Source organism: Lithobates pipiens, unplaced genomic scaffold (genome assembly GCF_037356315.1).
Source record: "Lithobates pipiens isolate NorthernLeopardFrog02 unplaced genomic scaffold, aLitPip1_a1.2 Scaffold_10, whole genome shotgun sequence".
Lineage (NCBI taxonomy): Eukaryota > Metazoa > Chordata > Amphibia > Anura > Ranidae > Lithobates > Lithobates pipiens.
The window spans coordinates 849,799-869,823 of NW_027507686.1; the positions used below are offsets into that span (position 1 = coordinate 849,799).

General features: G+C 48.2%; 1 protein-coding gene across 1 annotated transcript in view; it reads right to left on the bottom strand.

The window, feature by feature from the left end:
* The window catches only part of LOC143926635 (EP-cadherin-like), a gene marked incomplete in the record, with an annotated part of 31,808 nt that overhangs the window by 10,336 nt on the left and 1,447 nt on the right, over positions 1-20,025 (bottom strand). The window contains 7 exon segments of the mRNA XM_077450554.1: positions 2,639-2,821; positions 3,380-3,508; positions 3,642-3,808; positions 4,165-4,309; positions 4,410-4,559; positions 9,172-9,312; positions 9,551-9,759. Of these exon segments, the coding sequence (XP_077306680.1) occupies positions 2,639-2,821; positions 3,380-3,508; positions 3,642-3,808; positions 4,165-4,309; positions 4,410-4,559; positions 9,172-9,312; positions 9,551-9,759 (1,124 nt within the window).

A 20,025-nucleotide genomic window follows, 5' to 3' on the forward strand; every position in this document is an offset into this window, starting at 1 on the left:
CGGTTAGTAGTGACGGAGTGGATGAGCCTCAAGGATTCCACTCCTTAGGTGAAGTTTAAAGGAACTGATGGAGCTCATAATTTAGGTAAGAAAGCCAAACTCACTTTTTAATATCTCAACTGTAACTGAAGAGAAAACCTACAGAGGTTGTAACACCAGAGATGGCTGCATTGTGTATGAAGGACTCCAAGCCTCCAGCTCCGGTTCTGGGGGAGAGAAGATTCTATGTACAGTTCATAGAGATTCATATTATGAAGACATTGTATGGAGCGTTTGCTATCCCAGAACACTGGATGTAAAAACGTAGCAGAGGGGCAATAAAAGGTCAGAAGCGCGAGAGAGTCAGGTGAGAGTCAGAAGACGAGAACGCACAATGGTGACTTCTGTACAGAACGAGCTGCGAGAAGATTCAATGCCAGATCCTAAAACACCGAACATCCGGTCCTGTGCAAAACCAAAGAGGCGGCGCGACTACATCCAATACATTAAAGTGGAAGTTCACTCCAAAACTAAAAGCTGTAAATCTCCAGACATCCAAAATCTAACACTGACCCATCTAGTCCTGTAAAGAAGAAAATCGCTACACATGCCTTTTCTGAAGACGCTCCGCTCGCCAGTGGTGGAAGCTCTGCAGAGGAGACGCCTGACAACGGCTGTGAAATGCATGGAAAGTGACGTCACCCATAGACTTCCTTTGTCAGCTGCCACGCCAGCACCCGCCTCCAGAGAAACCACCGCTGACAGCTCAGTGTGGGACTGGAGCAGCTTCGGGGTGGGGAAGTGACGGCACCCATAGACTTACTATGGGGCTTCCGTTGTCAGCTGCCACTCCAGCACCCGCCACAGAGAAGCCGCCACTGACAGCTCAGCGTGGGACCGGAGTGGCTTCAGAAAACAACAAAAGTGCATGTATAGCGTTTTTTTTGTTTACAGGGCTACATGGGTCAGCCCTCAAGATTGTGGTTGCCTGGAGATCTAGAGATTTTATTTTGGGGCGAGCTTCCACACAGGCCACTTTGTGGCAAGTGATGCTTTACACCCCCCCCACTACTACTCCCCTGCAGCTACACCCCCCCCCCCCCCCCCCACCACTGCAATCCTCCCGGTACCCACCATTTTCATGGGGAATACTTGGAATGGAGTTAACCACTTGCTGCAGTTTATCGCCATCTCACAGGCATGGTGCAGCTTCAAGTTTCGGATATCTGGCATCTAAAATCTACACAACACCATATTTTACCAAAAATTTGATATTATGCACAAAAATAAAAAAAATTATATTTGTTCCTGAAAATTTGCATTTGACAAAAGTGTGCAAATATTGTGCGACACAAAACTGCGACAGACATTATGTTATACTCCACACTCACTTTCAGAAAAAACACTGCGCTTTATATTTTTATTATGGTGATTATAGTTACCATATTTATATAGTGCCAGCAGTTTGTGGTGCTTTATTTCAGATCCCCAAACATGATCTATTCTGTTGTCATTTTTTAAGAAATTTGATTGCTGGGACCTCAGGAGGCAATCAAATCACCCCGAACAATGTGCCACATCCCATTACTAGATTTGAAATGTAGAGTAGAGGGGAAAAAAAATAAAAAATAAAGTAACAAAATGCCTTTATTTTATAAATATCAAAATACACACTGATCCAACAATACAAAAAAGGTTGGAGTGTAGAAAGGCCCCATTAGTTAACCCAGACCAAGTAAAGCCACTTAATGCTTCCTGTGGGGTATTAATATTGGATCAAGGAACCCTCCAGTAGGATGTGACATGTGGAGGTTTCCTTGATCCAATATTGATACCCCACAGGAAGCATTAAGTGGCTTTACTTTCTTGGTTAATTAATGGGGCCTTTCTACAATAACCTTTTGTAGCGTTTTTGTATTGTCAGATCAGTGTGTATAAAAGGAACTTTGTTACTTTTTTTTTTTTACATGTGCCTGAAAAGTAGTTTTTCCTCTACATTTCAAATCTGTAGAAATTAAAAAAAAAAAAAAAAAAAAAAAAAAACTTTAACAGAAAATTGTAACATGTATGAAAACACCCATTACCTCGGTAGTCAAGCAGTTAAAGGATATGGTCATCTTTGGAATGGGTTGTTCCACCCATTTAGGGTGAACATGGTCCAGCATCTGCACCTTCAGCAACCACCCCCCCCCCCCCCCGTGACACCCAACAGGGGATCTTCTCCCTGCACCTGCTGCCACAATTTTGAAATGAGCTGCAAGGGTGCAGTGAGCCCTCACAGGCCATTATCTTCCTGCTTATACAGCTATGCCGACAGGCTACAGGAGCCTGAGATTGCACCCCTAATCTGATGATCGTGGGTGCAATGCCCTGTAGGGCTGGATTCACACCTATGGCAGTTTTAGTGTTTTGCACTACAGTCCATTTAACATGGTTTCCTATGGAACACGTTCTGTAGTGAAAATCTGCAAAATGCAAAAAGCACTAAAACTGCATAAGTGTGAATCCAGCCTAGAAACTGCATTTATTTTGTAGAAGGTGAAGGTCTCCATTGACTAGGCCTGGACCCGCATCTTGCTTATTTGGTCCCAATTCCCCATATCAGAGTTTTCAAACAATGGGTGGATATAGCAGACGCTGTACCCACATCTCTACTGACCTTGGCTGTAGTAAGGATGCCATCGTTGGTAGCTGGTTCGGTGGTAATGGCGAAGAAGCTGGCGTCTGGGCCCCTAATCTTATAAACGGCTCGCCAAGCGGGAGAATTCATATCATCGTCATCGGTTACTGACAGTCTTTGAACTTCAAAGCCCACTTCGTTTTCAGGCACCTGGGCCGTGTACTGCGAAAAGACAAAAAGGAACCAATCAGAAACCAGACAGACAACAGGAATCTAAAAGGGAAACTTCAAACGTTTAGGTGACCCGGGTGGCCTGGAAAGTTAGAAAAAGGTTAGGTTGTCACTGCAGTCTGTGTCCCCGTTGGGGACATTTCCCCTCACTTCCTTTTCTGACGGCAAAAGGAAATCTCCAGAGGGGATGAGACCACAAGAAAATCCATATCTTCCAACAAAAAGCGCTGGCGGCAGTTCCACCTTAATAGCCTAGTTTACCACCAGCGTACGCATGCCAAGGCTGATTACATTAGTCATGCCAGTTCCGGGGCACTAAAGTCATTCCTACATAGAGTAGCCTTACACCACACAAAAAAAAAAAAAAAAAAAAAAAAAAAAGGCAGTTCATGGTAAGGGTTTACATGCATATATCTTAACAGCCTAAAAGCACGCCCCATTTTGGATCTACTTCCACCATTGACAAAAATAAGTTTTTTAGTATAAAACCTACTAGTATAGACAGACACATACAAAGCACAGCTTGTGCCATTGGTCTCGTTTACATACCTTGATAGGATCAAACACTGGCGCGTTATCATTGGCGTCCGTTATTTGAATTACGGCCGTTGCAGTAGTCGCCAGACCGGTGCCTTCCATATCTGCAGCCTGAACTATCAGGGTATACTCCGGAACTTTCTGCAGAGAAAAGTGGACAGTGATGAGCCGAAAGCAAACTTTAGTCAAGCGGCTTGCCCCAGGAGCAGCCGCCGCCAAGGCTCTCTGGACAGCCATCTCCATTTATGCCAATAAAATACGGAGGAACCCTCACCTCTCTATCCAGTCCGGCTGCAATGACACTGATCAGCCCGGACACGCTGTTGATGGTGAAGAGCATCGGCTCCTCGGGGGTTTGCTTTAGAATGGCGTAGCCAAGTATAGCATTGGCTGTTGTGGGGTCGTCCTCATCAGTCGCCGTCACATTCATCACAGGAGTACCTAGTATAAAAAGACAAAACCTTGAAGGTCTCACCAACAACGCAGCTTCCAACCTTCCACCATTTAGGCTTTAAGTCCTACTAAGCTACTACAGTTCTTGTAGAATTGGAAAGTGTGAATTCTGGGTAAATCCATTTATACATCACCCTGTGCCCAATGGACCCACAAATACGGCCAGACACTTTACAGACCTGGATACGGGTTACAAGTCATCAACTAACCCAATGGGTTCAATAAGGTCTGAGCGTGCCAACCCATCTACAGAACGGGAGGGCTGGCAGACGCCCAACATCCCCCCAGAAAGGCTCACAGTAATCTTCAAATGCCAGAGGACTCATCAGGGAATGCCATCTCACCTGGCTGGACGCCTTCCCGAACAAACCCCCGGAATACTTCCTGTGTAAACTGGGGTCTGTTGTCATTCTGATCAAGAACATTGACAGTGATATCCATCGGCTCTTCCACCTGCTGACCGTTCTCCGACACCGCATGAGATTGCAGCTGTATTAAAAAAAAAAAGCCAATTACTCATTGGTGGCCGAAATTCTACAAGCAATGGAGCCGTGCGATATTTTCACATTTTATTCCTCCAGAGACTCACTTGGTAGCTGGCATATTTCTCCCGGTCCAAGGGGACAGTGACCATCATCCAACCAGTCTCCTTCTCTATGGTGAACACGCCCACTGGGGGAGTGTCCGCGCCCTGTCCAGTGATGCTGTAGAAGATCTTCACATTTTTGTTTGACTTAATCTGCGTATAAAGGGGGGGGGGAGGAGTATATATGAGAGACAGAGCAAAAAACATCTCTACAGTGCTACAAAAAAAAAAGAAATAAAAAGGCACCTTGTAGTTCAGATCGTGTATATAAAAAGGTTTCATTGCAGCACTCCGATATATGGCAGATGTTCTACGGAGCTTAAAGATTTGTATAAATCCAAATGGTCCGATACAGAAGGGCAAGTTATCTTTTTTGGCTGCCCTGAGCACAAGCAATTTCTAATATATATATATATATATATATATATATATATATATATATATATATATATTTTTTTTTTTTTTTTTATTTGATCAGCTTCTGATTTGAACGACAAAGAAACGATCGGTCTATAATTTTAATGGTCAGTTTATTATAACAGTGAGAGAGAACAAAAAAAAAAAATCCAGAAAGCAAATTTAAAAAGTTACATTTATTTGCATTTTGAGTGAAATATGTTTTGTGAAGGGTTCACATACTTATGACTTAGTAGTTGGCAGAGAAACCCCTTGTTGGGGATCACAGAGGTCAGACGTTTCTTGGAGTTGGCCTCCAGGTTCGCACATCTCAGGAGGAATTTTGTCCTCTTCGCAGATCCTCTCCAAGTCACTAAGATTTCCAGGCTGACATTTGGCAACTCGAACCTTCAGCTCCCTCCACATATTTTCTCTGCCATGCCAGGACCTTCATGTGCTTCTTGAGCCACTGTTGCCTTGGCCGTGTGTTTTGGGTCATTGTCATGCTGGAAGACCCATCCACCACCCATTTTCAAAGCCCTGGCTGAGGGAAGGAGGTTCTCACCCAAGATTTGATGGTACATGACCCCGTCCATCATTCCTATGATTCGGTGAAGTTGCAGACTTAGCAGAAACCCCCCCCCCCCCCTCAAACAATGTTTCCACCACCAGGTTTAACAATGGGGATGGTGTTCTTGGGGTCATAGGTCCTCCATGTATGACGGTGGGGGATGGTGTTCTTGGGGTCATAGGTCCTCCATGTATGACGGTGGGGGATGGTGTTCTTAGGGTCATAGGACCTCCATGTATGACGGTGGGGGATGGTGTTCTTAGGGTCATAGGACCTCCATGTATGACGGTGGGGGGGTGGTGTTCTTGGGGGGCATAGTTCCTCCATGTATGACGGTGGGGGATGGTGTCCTTGGGGTCATAGGACCTCCATGTATGACGGTGGGGGATGGTGTTCTTGGGGTCATAGTTCCTCCATGTATGATGGTGGGGGTGGTGTTCTTGGGGTCATAGGTCCTCCATGTATGACGGTGGGGGATGGTGTTCTTGGGGGTCATAGGTCCTCCATGTATGACGGTGGGGGATGGTGTTCTTGGGGTCATAGGACCTCCATGTATGACGGTGGGGGGGTGGTGTTCTTGGGGGGCATAGGACCTCCATGTATGACGGTGGGGGATGGTGTTCTTGGGGTCATAGTTCCTCCATGTATGACGGTGGGGGATGGTGTTCTTGGGGGGTCATAGTTCCTCCATGTATGACGGTGGGGGATGGTGTCCTTGGGGTCATAGTTCCTCCATGTATGACGGTGGGGGATGGTGTCCTTGGGGTCATAGGTCCTCCATGTATGACGGTGGGGGATGGTGTCCTTGGGGTCATAGGTCCTCCATGTATGACGGTGGGGGATGGTGTCCATGGGGGTCATAGTTCCTCCATGTATGACGGTGGGGGATGGTGTCCATGGGGGTCATAGTTCCTCCATGTATGACGGTGGGGGATGGTGTCCTTGGGGTCATAGGACCTCCATGTATGACGGTGGGGGATGGTGTCCTTGGGGTCATAGGACCTCCATGTATGACGGTGGGGGATGGTGTCCTTGGGGTCATAGGCGGATTCCTCCTCCTCCAAACACAGCAAGTTGAGTTGATGCCAAAGATCTGGATTTTGGTCTCCTCTGACCACAACCCTTCCCCCGGTTCTCCTTGGAATCATTCGATGTTCATTAGTGATCTTCAGGGGGACCTGTACATGCGATTTCCTGAGCGGGGGGACCTGTACATGCGATTTCCTGAGCGGGGGGACCTGTACATGTGATTTCCTGAGCGGGGGCTGCAGGATTTCAGTCCCTCGCGGTGTAGTGTGTTACCGATTGTTCTCTTGGTGACTATGGTCCCAGCTGAGATGATGGAGAAGATTCTCCGGTGTAGTTCTGGGCGGATTCCTCACCGTTCTCCTGATTATTGATCCTCCACGAGGTGAGATCTTCCATGGAGCCCCAGACCGAGGAGATCCATCGTTATTTTGTGAATAATAATCCCACCAACTGTTGTCACCTCTCACCAAGCTGCTTGGCGATGGTCTTGTAGCCCATTCCAGCCTTGTGTAGGTCTCCAATCTTCTCCCCGACATCCTTGGACAGATCTTTGGTCTCCATGGTGGAGAGATTGGAATCCGATTGGTTGCTTCTGTGGACAGGTGTCTTATACAGGTAACAAGCTGAGATTAGGAGCACTCCCTTTAAGGGTGCTCCTAATCAGCTTGTTGCCTGTATAGAAGACACATGGGAGCCAAAAATCTTGCCGATTGATCGGGGTTCACATACTTATTTCATTGATTAACCACTTGGGATCCGCGCTATTGCCAAATGACGGCATTAGCGCGGACCTAGATTGCTGGGACTACGTCTATTGACGTCGTCCCGGTTACGAGCGGCCTGCGCGCCCCCTGAGGGGCGCGCGTGGCGCGCTCTGTGATCAGCGAGTCCGTGAGACTCGCCTGATCACCGATCCGTGTAAGGGGTCGATCCCGACCCCTTATCACGTGATCAGCTGTCAGCCAATGACAGCTGATCATGTGATAGAACGGAGCCGGTAATCGGCTAGTATTCCTCCTCGCGCTGACAAAAAAAAAAGCCGATCGCCGGCGGCCGTGTTCAGGACATCAGTCCCGATCACGGCCAGCAATTCAAGCGGACACCTGCCCCCTGCCAGTGCCCACCTGCCACCCGCAGTGCCATCCTGAAATAAAGTAAGTGCCCCCCTGTCAGTGCCACCCAGCAGTGCCCACAGTGCCACCCAGCAGTGCCCACAGTGCCACCCAAAATCTGCCTCAAAGGTGCTGCACCCCAGTGCTGCCCATCAGTGCCCAGCAGTGCCGCCCATCCGTGCCACCCATCCGTGCCACCCATCCGTGCCACCCATCCGTGCCACCCATCCGTGCCACCCATCTTTGCCACCCATCTTTGCCCATCAGTGCCGCCTTATCTGTGCCCATCCGTGCCCACCAATGCAGCCCATCAGTGCCCACCAATGCAGCCCATCAGTGCCCACCAATGCAGCCCATCAGTGCCCACCAATGCAGCCCATCAGTGCCCACCAATGCAGCCCATCAGTGCCCACCAATGCAGCCCATCAGTGCCCACCAATGCAGCCCATCAGTGCCCACCAATGCAGCCCATCAGTGCCCACCAATGCAGCCCATCAGTGCCGCCTAATCAGCGCACTTCAATGAAGGAGAAAAATGACCCGTTTGCAAAATTTTATAACAAACTATTAAAACATGATTTTTTTTTTTTTTTTGCATCTTTTTTTGTTTAGCAAAAAATAAAACTCCGAGCTGTAACTAAATACCACCAAAAGAAAGCTCTATTTGTGGGAAAAAAATGATAAAAATTTCATTTGGGTACAGTGTTGTATGACCGCGTAATTGTCATTCAAAGTGCATCAGCGCTGAAAGCTGAAAATTGGTCTGGGACTGAGGGGGGTTTAAGTGCCCAGTAAGCAAGTGGTTAAAATGCAAATCAATTTATAACTTTTTTGAAATGTATTTTTCTGGATATTTGTTGTTTTGTGTCACTGTTAGAATAAACCGATCATTGGTCAGTGGGCAAGTGTACAAAATCAGCAGCCGATCAAATACATTTGCCCCTCTGTACATTTTGTAGTGGAAGGACGTGGATTCTCTATACCAGAGGGACAAGGGAAAGGCGCGTCAAAATATCAAATCAGAAAAGCCACCAGGCCAATTTCCATAAATATTTGTCCAAAAAAAAATAAAAAAACAAAAAACCCACACAACAAAACGAACAAAGTTTTTGGTGCTGGCAATGAGATCATTACATGTAAATAAACTGGCCAGAGGAGATGAGTTCTCACTTCATCCTTTAATTGGACGGACATTTATGGAAATTGGCAGATTTTCTGGTGTCCTGTGTGCCGGGATTTGGCGTTTTGGATCTATGATCTCCTTTAAATCCCAATGGAAACGATCGGCCACACCGGATGTACACACTTCTTGCTTTTAAGGATTTCGCTCAACTACACAACATCTTCACACGTTCTAAAGACAAAAATGAATGGTAAAAATGCTTTGAGCTTCCATGTGGAATGTTCTATCAGATTTAGGTGAACCCACATAAGACGTGTGAGCTGCTGAAATAGATAAACCTTGTTTTACATGGAGGGGTTTTTTGTTTTATTAAAAAAGAAAAAAGCCTCCCAAAAGGGTGACTTGCTTTGGTCATGGAGACATTTACCCCCCCCCCCCCACGTTTGATAAACATTAGCCGCCCCCCCAAACCATCAAGATCCAAGTAGTGTTAGGGAAATAAGGATAATAAAATAGCCTTAGCAACCAAACTTACCTGTACCAAGCGCTTTGGGAAGGTCCCCCTGGCATTTTCCGACACCTGGATGGGTGGGACGACCCAGTCCCTTTTCCTTCTCTGCAGGCCGGCCTGCCTCTCTGGGAAGATCAGGGGGTGTCTGCCTTTACGATGGTTTTTCTGCACAAAAAGTTAATTGGGAAAAAAAAATAAAAAATAAAAGAAATAAAATAAAAAGTTAGGTATAGAAACCCCCTCCAACGTATAAACCCTGCAGATATGGTGGCTCTGCTGCCGCCATGTTTGATGCACCACTGCAGAATTCTTGCCCCCCCCCCCATGCTGCCCGTTACCTGAAAGTTACAAAATGTAAAAAGGCAATTCTGCCAGAACACCAATGCCACCCAAAGCCAAATACCTCTTTAGATTTGTGAAGCCTCTTTATGGTGACAACAGCGGAGTATTTCTTTCCCTGTGCATCCCACGTTGTCGCATTGAACTTTATTTCATGTCCATGAAGCTTGAGGTGTCGTTTTGGGATCAGGCTACCATCCTCCGTCACCAAGAAGCGAGGGTCTCCCACATCGTATCTGCTGTGCTTCCGCGCCACGCAGTCCACAAAATCCACTGGAAAGAAAAAAAAAAAAAAATTATATTTATATGCGCAAATTCAGCCTAAATTGTGAAAACGTATGCAAGAATGTAGAATATTTTAAAGACTCAAAGCTGGTTTAGACCTCTAATAGCCGAGGACGCAACCGAGTTGGTGACACAGACTTAGTTGTGCAGTCAGCCTCTGGCTTCTTAATGGTCACCAATCCTTCAGAAGTGAGACCTCCCTGACCCAAATGTCCAAATCTGCTCCGGTTCAGACATAGGACTTCAGGGTGTTCCCTCCACCTACCCCTGTTCCATTCTCAACACAAAATACAAATCAAAAAACAGCAGCTGTGCAAACTCAGAACAGAACAATCCAGGAAACTCAGGTGGGTTAAAAAAACAGTTGCCTTCTAACCTAGCAAGAGGGACACTGCGAGCCTTCGGGAAAGACGGAGCACCGATACCAAATCAGAAGAGGTCTGTGCAAAGACAACCTTCTGAGGACCTCTCCAGGAGGCCTGCGGGCCTGAACTACATGCTACCAGTAAAATATGCATGGGGTAAATATATTTTTTAGCCACCTATAGAAACCCCCCCCCCCCAAGCCGTTACTGCCTCGCTTAGAAGGGACTTAAGTGGACCTGACATTTTGAGGCGAGGTCAACTCACTCGGCATCATAAGATGAAGGGTTATGACTGACTAGTGGAAAGCGCCTGCCGCCGCCGCCAGCACACCAAATGTTCCCAGTAAGTATTTCATTTTAATAAGTCTGAGAACCTCATTTGTAAGTTCCTGGCAGAGATCTTGTGAAATCTATACTGAGATGTCCTTCTGCCAACAGCATTCAAATCAGTAACTTGTATTTACAATCACATCAGACAGCCGAGACCTTTGAGATGGCGAGATCTACAGAACATTCTAGAATAGAGAGGTGATAGGCAGTTGCACGAGATACAGATAAGCCGGTAGACGTGACACATAAGATCTTCTCTTTATAAGGGTGTTTGGCCAATAAGACCATCTAATGGCCGCTTCACAATCAGGATATCGCAGGACGACACCAGCCTGGCCACCATCCATCTTCTGAGCTGGCGACAGGAAGCGAGTGTTCCGTGGGATCAGCGACACATGTATGGCAGGTACAGAGGGTGGGAACGATCCCATAAAAGGCCTTCAACATACCAGTGTGAAGTGCAACTACATCGCCTCTGGGAACAGATGTCACCTCAGACAAGACCAGGGGTCCCAAACTTTCTAAAAACAAAAAAAAAAAGGGACAGTTTACAGTCCTCAGGAGGGGCTTGACTGTGGCCCTCAGTAGCACAAACTCCCCCCGGTGTCATTAGGAGGAATTGTGCCCTTCATTGGGGTCCATGAATAAAATAGCTCCCAAGGGCCACATCCAGCCCTTGAGCTGCCGTTTGGAGACCACAAAATGCACATGAACATTGGAGGTATTCTAGCAATGGTAAGATATGGCTTGGCTTCTGCAATTCTCATGCTTGCTCTTCCCCATTTTTGTTCTTGCTAACAAGCTTAGAGATTTGTAAAGTTAGCCACAGCTTAGAATAGAACACAAGAGAAGATAATATAACAATTATCTGATACACACAACTGCTGACCTAACCAGTTCTAGAAACTGTGCCGAACTATGCCAAGTAGATGTAACCAATGCCCTCGCTGGTGTTGAAGGAAAGTGCCCCATACATCAGTGGAGAGATTATCCCATCATCAGTGGGAAGAAAAGTGCCTTGTATTGGGAGATTAGTGCTGGATAATGTAAAGGGGCTACATTTGGCTTTAATTCAATGTGCCTGAAAAGATATGTAGCGCCGGTACTGCTGAGGAGTACACGCTATGCATGTAAATTTCGTTTTTGCCCAAAACTGTAGTTGAGTTTGTGTCAATTGTGTGAAATTATGCTTTGGCATCAGTCTGGCCGGCCTGCATCAAGGTTCTGCCTGGACATAGGTGGGGTTTACACCCATGAGAGGCATTAGAACGCAGTCTGGTTGGATGCATTGGGTACCAACATCTCTCAGAGCCAATCAGTGGACACGTTGGTTCTGTTGGGTATTCCAGGATGGGGTACTTAAGGTGCTGAAGTCACATGGTTCTGGGTTACAGTCCAGAAGTTGTTGACTCCATGGTCCTGGTCCTCCTGACCTGCCCCCAGAGGCCCCCATGGCCAGGGGTGCGGATCCATCTGTTCCCAAGCCTTGGAACTGGTTAGTCTGAGACGCAGTAACTGGAAGGAGGATTCTAAGGTGTTCCGGTACAGTTTCGGGTTTTGGAGAGGCCCAGCAACTTGACAAGCAACCAGGGGAGGACTCTATAGTAAGAGGGCCACACACGAGGCTGGCTGCTCGGCAAGAGCCCGGAAGCTGAGCTGTATGGACATTAATTGAATCTGCATTTCTTATGGTATCACCGGACCGGCTGCAAGATACTGGTACAGTAAGAAAGTTCTACCTCTATCCTTCCGGTTACAACCAAGTTTGTGGCAGAGACTTTGCCAAGCTAAAGTTACTTGCTGGCTGTTGGATCCATAAACCAGGATCTAGATGACAGTTCAAGAATCCAACTGCAAGTGGTAAAAGACTTTTATTGAAGTCGGCAGTTCCAGAGTACCCGAGTTATACTTCACCCTGATATCTTCTATTCCCAACTCAGACTGAGCTCTGGAACTGTTTTATACAAATAAAAACCCTAAAAAGGAAGTCGTGTCATCTCTGCAGTTACTGGGCCATCCACCTCGGGAACCCCCAGACAAGGACGACGAGTTACGAGCCGGAGGAGGTAAATCGGTAAGAAAAGTGCAAGCCGCTCCTCGGTGGGTCAGCGCTGCAGATACTTGATGGGCTTTTCCAAGGATTAGTTTGAACTGTAAATGATTGCAAAATAAATAAAGTCCGAGGAGCAACTGACATGTTCATATTCGACCCAAACCGGTCAGCAAGAGATTCCAGAACTGGCGTCTTGCTTACACAAGATGGAGGCTAAACCACATTTGGTTGCCATATGAAACCAGTGATGTCGGAGGAAAGCGGATCTACACCGCGATGCCCACAACCTGGCACTGATCTTCTGATAGGATGGAACAGATTTAAAAAAAAACCCTGAAGGAATGGAGTCTTGCCTTCAGCGGTTGATTGTTGGGGGGTCATATTGGATAAGTGCAGTTTTACAGCCCTAAAGTCAGTAACACATCCGAGTCCTCCCAACACCGGTGAATGTTCTGGACTCCAAGTATAGAACTCCAGAAACAAACACGAGAGGCCAGTGCAGACATGAAACGCCTGGGGGCCCCAAGCAGCAGAAAGTCAGAAGCTCCGTTCACCCCGGGGACATTCTAACAATATCAGAACTCTAATCTTGTAGAGCGATAGAAGTTCTGCCAGCTGGGGCGGCGGAAGAGTCCGAGCTGCAGAGCAGACAGCCGGTAAACATGGAAAGCTCGGTTGTGCACACACGGGGGCAAGTTGTAGAGACAAAACCAGATGACTACAGGTTCTACAAGTAATGTCACATTTTAAACTGTTATTACCCGGATATGGGTAGAGGACAAAAAAGGAAACAAAAAACACCCAAACACAAAACACCCCTAGCCAATTCTAGTACAACAAGGAGCATGCTCCTTGGTCAAATGGCCAGACCTGGGGGGGGAGGCGGTGGGTGGTTGGCTTGCACGCACAAGAGTGGCATATAATGAGGCATTGAAGACCGGCCCAACCACAAGGTTAAAATGAAAGGGCGTTGATATTTTGCACCCCCCCCCCCCCCATTCACAGGCTAGATCTGCCCCGGTCAAACATGCAGCACACTCTACTTTCACCAATCTTGCCCCATCGCTGATCTCATCCACTGGCCTAGACAATGACGACACTACAGACAAGTTGGGGCTCAAACCAGAACACACTGCTGTGGTGCTGAGAGCATCCCGGCAACAGGACAAGGAAAAGGCAAAGCAAGGCTTCAGGGGACCTGAACATGGTCTATATTTAAGGCAAACTTACCTTTTAAGCCCAAATACCCGAGTAGATTACAGTGTCCTGAAGAGGAGAGCATTGCTCGCCTTTATCAAAAATCTATAACCAGCTTTAGTTTATAGACTGCAGGAGAAAACTACAATACCAGGCAGAAGCCCTCATACACCCGACATGCAGCCAGTCCCCAGAGGAAGCCCCCATACACCCCCACATGCAGCCAGTCCCCGGAGGAAGCCCTCATACACCCCGACATGCAGCCAGTCCCCGGAGGAAGCCCTCATACACCCCCACATGCAGCCAGTCCCCGGAGGAAGCCCTCATACACCCCCACATGCAGCCAGTCCCCGGAGGAAGCCCCCATACACCCCCACATGCAGCCAGTCCCCGGAGGAAGCCCTCATACACCCCCACATGCAGCCAGTCCCCGGAGGAAGCCCTCATACACCCCCACATGCAGCCAGTCCCCGGAGGAAGCCCTCATACACCAGACATGCAGCCAGTCCCCGGAGGAAGCCCCCATACACCCCCACATGCAGCCAGTCCCCGGAGGAAGCCCTCATACACCCCGACATGCAGCCAGTCCCCAGAGGAAGCCCTCATACAGCCCGACATGCAGCCAGTCCCCGGAGGAAGCCCCCATACACCCCCACATGCAGCCAGTCCCCGGAGGAAGCCCTCATACACCCCAACACGCAGTCAGTCCCCAGAGGAAGCCCTCATACACCCCGACATGCAGCCAGTCCCCGGAGGAAGCCCCCATACACCCCCACATGCAGCCAGTCCCCGGAGGAAGCCCTCATACACCCCGACATGCAGCCAGTCCCCGGAGGAAGCCCCCATACACCCCGACATGCAGCCAGTCCCCGGAGGAAGCCCTCATACACCCGACATGCAGCCAGTCCCCGGAGGAAGCCCCCATACACCCGACATGCAGCCAGTCCCCAGAGGAAGCCCCCATACACCCCCGACATGCAGCCAGTCCCCGGAGGAAGCCCTCATACACCCCGACATGCAGCCAGTCCCCGGAGGAAGCCCCCATACACCCCCACATGCAGCCAGTCCCCGGAGGAAGCCCTCATACACCCCGACATGCAGCCAGTCCCCGGAGGAAGCCCCCATACACCCCGACATGCAGCCAGTCCCCGGAGGAAGCCCTCATACACCCCGACATGCAGCCAGTCCCCGGAGGAAGCCCTCATACACCCCGACATGCAGCCAGTCCCCGGAGGAAGCCCCCATACACCCCGACATGCAGCCAGTCCCCGGAGGAAGCCCTCATACACCCGACATGCAGCCAGTCCCCGGAGGAAGCCCTCATACACCCCGACATGCAGCCAGTCCCCGGAGGAAGCCCTCATACACCCCGACATGCAGCCAGTCCCCGGAGGAAGCCCTCATACACCCCGACATGCAGCCAGTCCCCGGAGGAAGCCCTCATACACCCCGACATGCAGCCAGTCCCCAGAGGAAGCCCTCATACACCCCGACATGCAGCCAGTAAGTCTTAGTGGTCCACTCATGTTATGTGCATCAACTGTTGGGTTGCTTGGTGGACATTTTCCTTCATAAGAAGCCTAAACTGGCAATGGACCTTCCGCCATGACCATAGGAGGACATATTACACCATCACTGCAATGATCAGGGATGGGAAGACTATTTCTGTATGTCAAGCTGAAGGGGGGCTCCCAAAAACGCCCCCAAATGCCCAGCTGAAGGGACACTAATGGGGCACGTGCCGAGAATGAGCTGCTGAAAACAGAGGAAGGCTGAGGAGCAGGTCGTCACCTCCGCACGGTTCCTTGTCTGTAGAGGTGCAGACAGGTAAAACAATAAAACCTCTATTCACCGCAGACAAAGGTCACACTGTGCAAACCCCGAACTTCAAACCAGCCAACCTCCCCCACCATGTACTTTGTCTTGGCATGCGTTACAGAAACAATCAACCAACCCTTCCAGTCATCTTTAGACACTTATTCAGACAATAACCCAAATTTAATTTACTTAAAAAAGGCGACACGGAACACCAAGCAGAACAAAATGGCAGCACAGAGCGGTCGGTCACAGGTTGGATGTACAGAATGTAACTACAACACGTCTCCAGTGACCGACAACTCCACATTGGGGTCTCCATGGACACAGATAGGAGGGTGGTACGTTTTATGGATGCATCCCAGTCATTCCTAATGGACACCCAACAAAATGTCAATATTAGTAAAAATGCAGCACAAAGCATATACCGAAGATGCAGAATACGTCACTTTCCTTTTGCTGCACTGGACTCAAAACAGGACAACACAATGTAAAAGGAGCTTCTTTGGCTAGTATGTGGGTACCATGGACCAAAGGCATCAGGTCTGGCATCCACATACCCAAAACAAAGACCGGCGCAAAAAATAAATAAAAGTTTGTATAAGAGCAACACAGCAGATTCCTGTCATGTGACAAGATGCTGCAGCCCCACAAGCATTAAGCCAGTTAGTAAATAAGTGTACAGGTTGCAATAGCCTGCTAGGCATCCACCTCTACCACTCCACCAAGGATAGCATGCAACACTTCTATAACAATGCTGGTGCGGGTTGGCATTACAGTTACACTACCCTTTGTGCCCAACCCATGGCCCAGGGTCTGCATGCGTTCTTTTGGTACTTTGTGCAGCCCTTCAGGCACTAATCTGTTTCCCCATCACCCTATTATAGCAGTCCCTTGCAGCGTGCCCACAGTCCCTGACCCATGTCCCTCGCAGGATGCCCATTCTCAGACCACCTTCTGAAGCATGACCACATCCTGTTGGGTGTGAGACGATTCTCTCAATTGTATATGTGGCTCTTTGGCGAGGTCAAGGGCCTCCCTATATCAAGCAAGTTGACAGCCACTGGACTTTAAAAGCAGATCCTAGCCCAGGGGTATACATACATTCATACATACGTAGCTAGTTTATCATTTAACGTTTTGTTTTTATAGGATAAAATTCCTTTCAGCTGCTGTAGAATGAAGCCATACTGGTGAAGGACAATTACTACATAGACCAGGGATAGGCTACCTATGGCATGTGTGCCAGGGCAGACACGCAACGTCCTTTTCAGTGGCACCCAGAAGGATCATCCTTAGTGATTGCTTAGCTTGTTAAACTATAAAGCCTGGAAAAATCCCCCCCCCCAATAACACTGCAGAAAGGTTCACCTGACCCCCATGACCTTCAGGGCACCGGCCCTCATGTCAGCACCAGTGTGGGCCGCCAGTGGCCGATACCATTATGAGAAGCCCATCCGCTAAACCTCTCCCTTCTCCAAGTGAACTGCCAGCTGCAGCAGTATGAAAATATAACCCCCCCATGGGGGTCGATCCAAGGACTACTACATGCTACTGTTCAGGGGCAAGTCAGTTGTCAAAAAGGACGCTGTCATAGTGGAACTAGAGGCACATTTTTTGTTTTTACCCTCGCAGAGTGCTGGGGGGGGGGGGGGGGGGTTCTTTTCACTTCCTGGTGTTTTGTTTGTGTTGGATAGAAGGGGGGGGGGGGGAAATAAATAAATAAAAACCCCACCCGGTGTCCGCCCCAGTAAAAAAACTTTTGCTTAAAGCATCAGAGTACGGAGGAGAAGGTTCTAGACTTGGCCAGTTTTTTTTAATCCACAATTGTTGGAAAGGTATGAGAGACTAACGAGGCATCGAAAGAGCCCCCCCACCCCCCATGGAAAGAACAAAAAGCCAAGACATTTCCCCCACAGCTTTGACTTTGAAGTGTGAAAATAGAGAGTTTGTTCTGAGGAGGACGATGGGAATCTTTGTGTAACACGTCATCGGCTCAGAGGAAGAGGTAGAAAAGTCCCAACTCCCTCCACAATATACAGAGGACACCACACACGAGGGGATCCGGTTTCAGAGGGAAGTTGGGAAAACGTTTTCTGAACCTTCTTGGATACGAGGCAATGGAATGCCCTTACCCCCAATAATTGCCCCTGTATTGCAGTCAGTGCCATGAAGGAACGGATAGGTGTTTAATGTGATCTAAGGCTAGAGAGGAAAGGTGCCGCCATTGTTGGGATGGGAACTGGAAAAGGGAATTGGCTTAAGATATAAAGACATGAAAGGAATCTTAAAAAGGTCACAAAAAAGTTCTGCGCTCCCCTTCAATGAAAGTAAATGGGCGGTTTATACACAGGGATAGCGAAGAGATTCACAATATATCCTGTGGGAGCTCTTCTCCTCCCAAGCGATCCCCACAACCGGCACCTCAGAAGGTCACAGCCTTAGATCTTCATATCAGAAGCGGGTCCATAGAACCGCGAGCATGAAAGACCGACCAATCCCTGGCCCACCATTACTGATGATGGAAGATGAGGACAGCTTAGTAGATAAGGATTCTCATTAATGCAGTCAGTATGACATCTGACGGTCTATGGTGGACTCCATGTATGAATACAGCCACCCATCAGCTGAACACTCAGGATTCCTCACCCCAAACCGTCCGTCTGATCTGCATCCCAGATTTCCAGATCTGCTGACCTCTTCCCTGCAGGCAGACATGTGACACGGCTGTATGGGGTACAATGGAACGTTTATCTCTTGTGACGCCCCGGGCGTGGGATGTTCACTAATGACATAATGCAGAGCTCAATGCTATGAAGAAGAAGCCACAGAAGGCTGGACCGCCATCTACACGATACGAATCCCGAGGAGCTTTATAAAAAACAAAAACAAAAAAACCCCAGAAATGAATGTTTGAGAAGCTGGAGGCGAGGAGAGCGTTGCACAACCCACCCAAACAACCAACCAAACTGCACCCTCCTACGCACACGAGGTGTAAATGCTGGAGGGCAGTAGAAGGTACATATTTTAGCAATGGGGGGGGGGGGGGGGGGGGGGGTAGGGGGAAGTTTAGTGAGCAAAGCAAATATTTTCTGCATTACAGGTAACCAGCATCTGCACACTTTACAATAGAATGGGCCGACATCCAACGGGAGTTCACGTTCCTCTGGAAGCATGATCAACATTAGACAGGTCAGCTCTGCCCAGCCAATGGCAGACCCTCATCTTAACTTTAAAATGCATGATCTCTTCATTTTCCTGCCACTCCATTAATAAGTTTATTTGGTGTAGAGAGACCATGTAGGATCTCCATTCTGACCACCGGAGGAGAAGACCACCGGCCAAGGGGAAGCCCCCGATAGGAGGAGAAGACCACCGGCCAAGGGGAAGCCCCCGATTGGAGGAGGAGACCACCGGCCAAGGGGAAGCTCCGATAGGAGGAGAGACCACCGGCCAAGGGGAAGCTCCCGATAGGAGGAGGAGGCCACCGGCCAAGGGGAAGCCCCCTGAAGATTTCTTGCTCAAAAAGGCGAAGCTATAGGACCCCATGACAGAATAATATAAACTCAGCATAAGAAGCCTACAGACTCCCCCCCCCCCCATCCTTTTCAGCAATACATGGTCATCCATATGGAGAGAGTAAAAAGATTACTAGACTAAAAACGTATCTATACCAGGCCTGAGATATATTGGGGTGCCAAATCCCAGTGCAGTCAAAGAAAATAAAGATTGGGGGGTGGAGTTTAAAAGACACACACCCCTTTGATATAAAAAAAAAAAAAAAAAAGTCACCCATTAGGTTGGAGTAAACAATTGTGTAGATGTGAGGTTGGACGCACCGTTGGACGGAGGCCTTCATTACTCTAAAAAGTTCAATTCTATTCATTTCTGGCACACAAGAGTGCTGAAGTCATTCAGTTTTGGTTTATATTGTGCGGTTGCACAATTACTATCTTATCTTATCTTACCTAATGGGTGGATATCAAGACAAAGTTTTGTAAAAATGTTTACCTCAATTTATTAAAACCTGATATACAACACTCAAATACATTCATATTTGACTTGCACACAAAAGGGGGGGGGGGCAATACAATTATACCATAAATCCTTCTATTGGATATACTTTTACATCTGTTCCATATTCATATGGATTCCACATGGTTTTCCCCTCCCCCCACCACCTTACCCACCAATCACAACTACACGGAAAATAACTGCCCTATGGTGGTGGAAGAACACGAGTCTGGTGTAACAGCAACATTCACACTTCCGATCTTCTCCTTCTACACTTCACTTATCCCTCCCAAGGATCGATCCACCCCTTGGATTCCATCCGACGCCATAAAGGGGCATCATACCCGCGTCCTCAACCATCTATCCCATTCTGTTTTTAAATCAAGTCCCTATTGAGGAATCGGGAACTCCCGCTATTCCTTTAGTAAAGTATCGTTAACTTGTGTCCGCCATTCCTCATATGTAGGACCTCGGAGATAT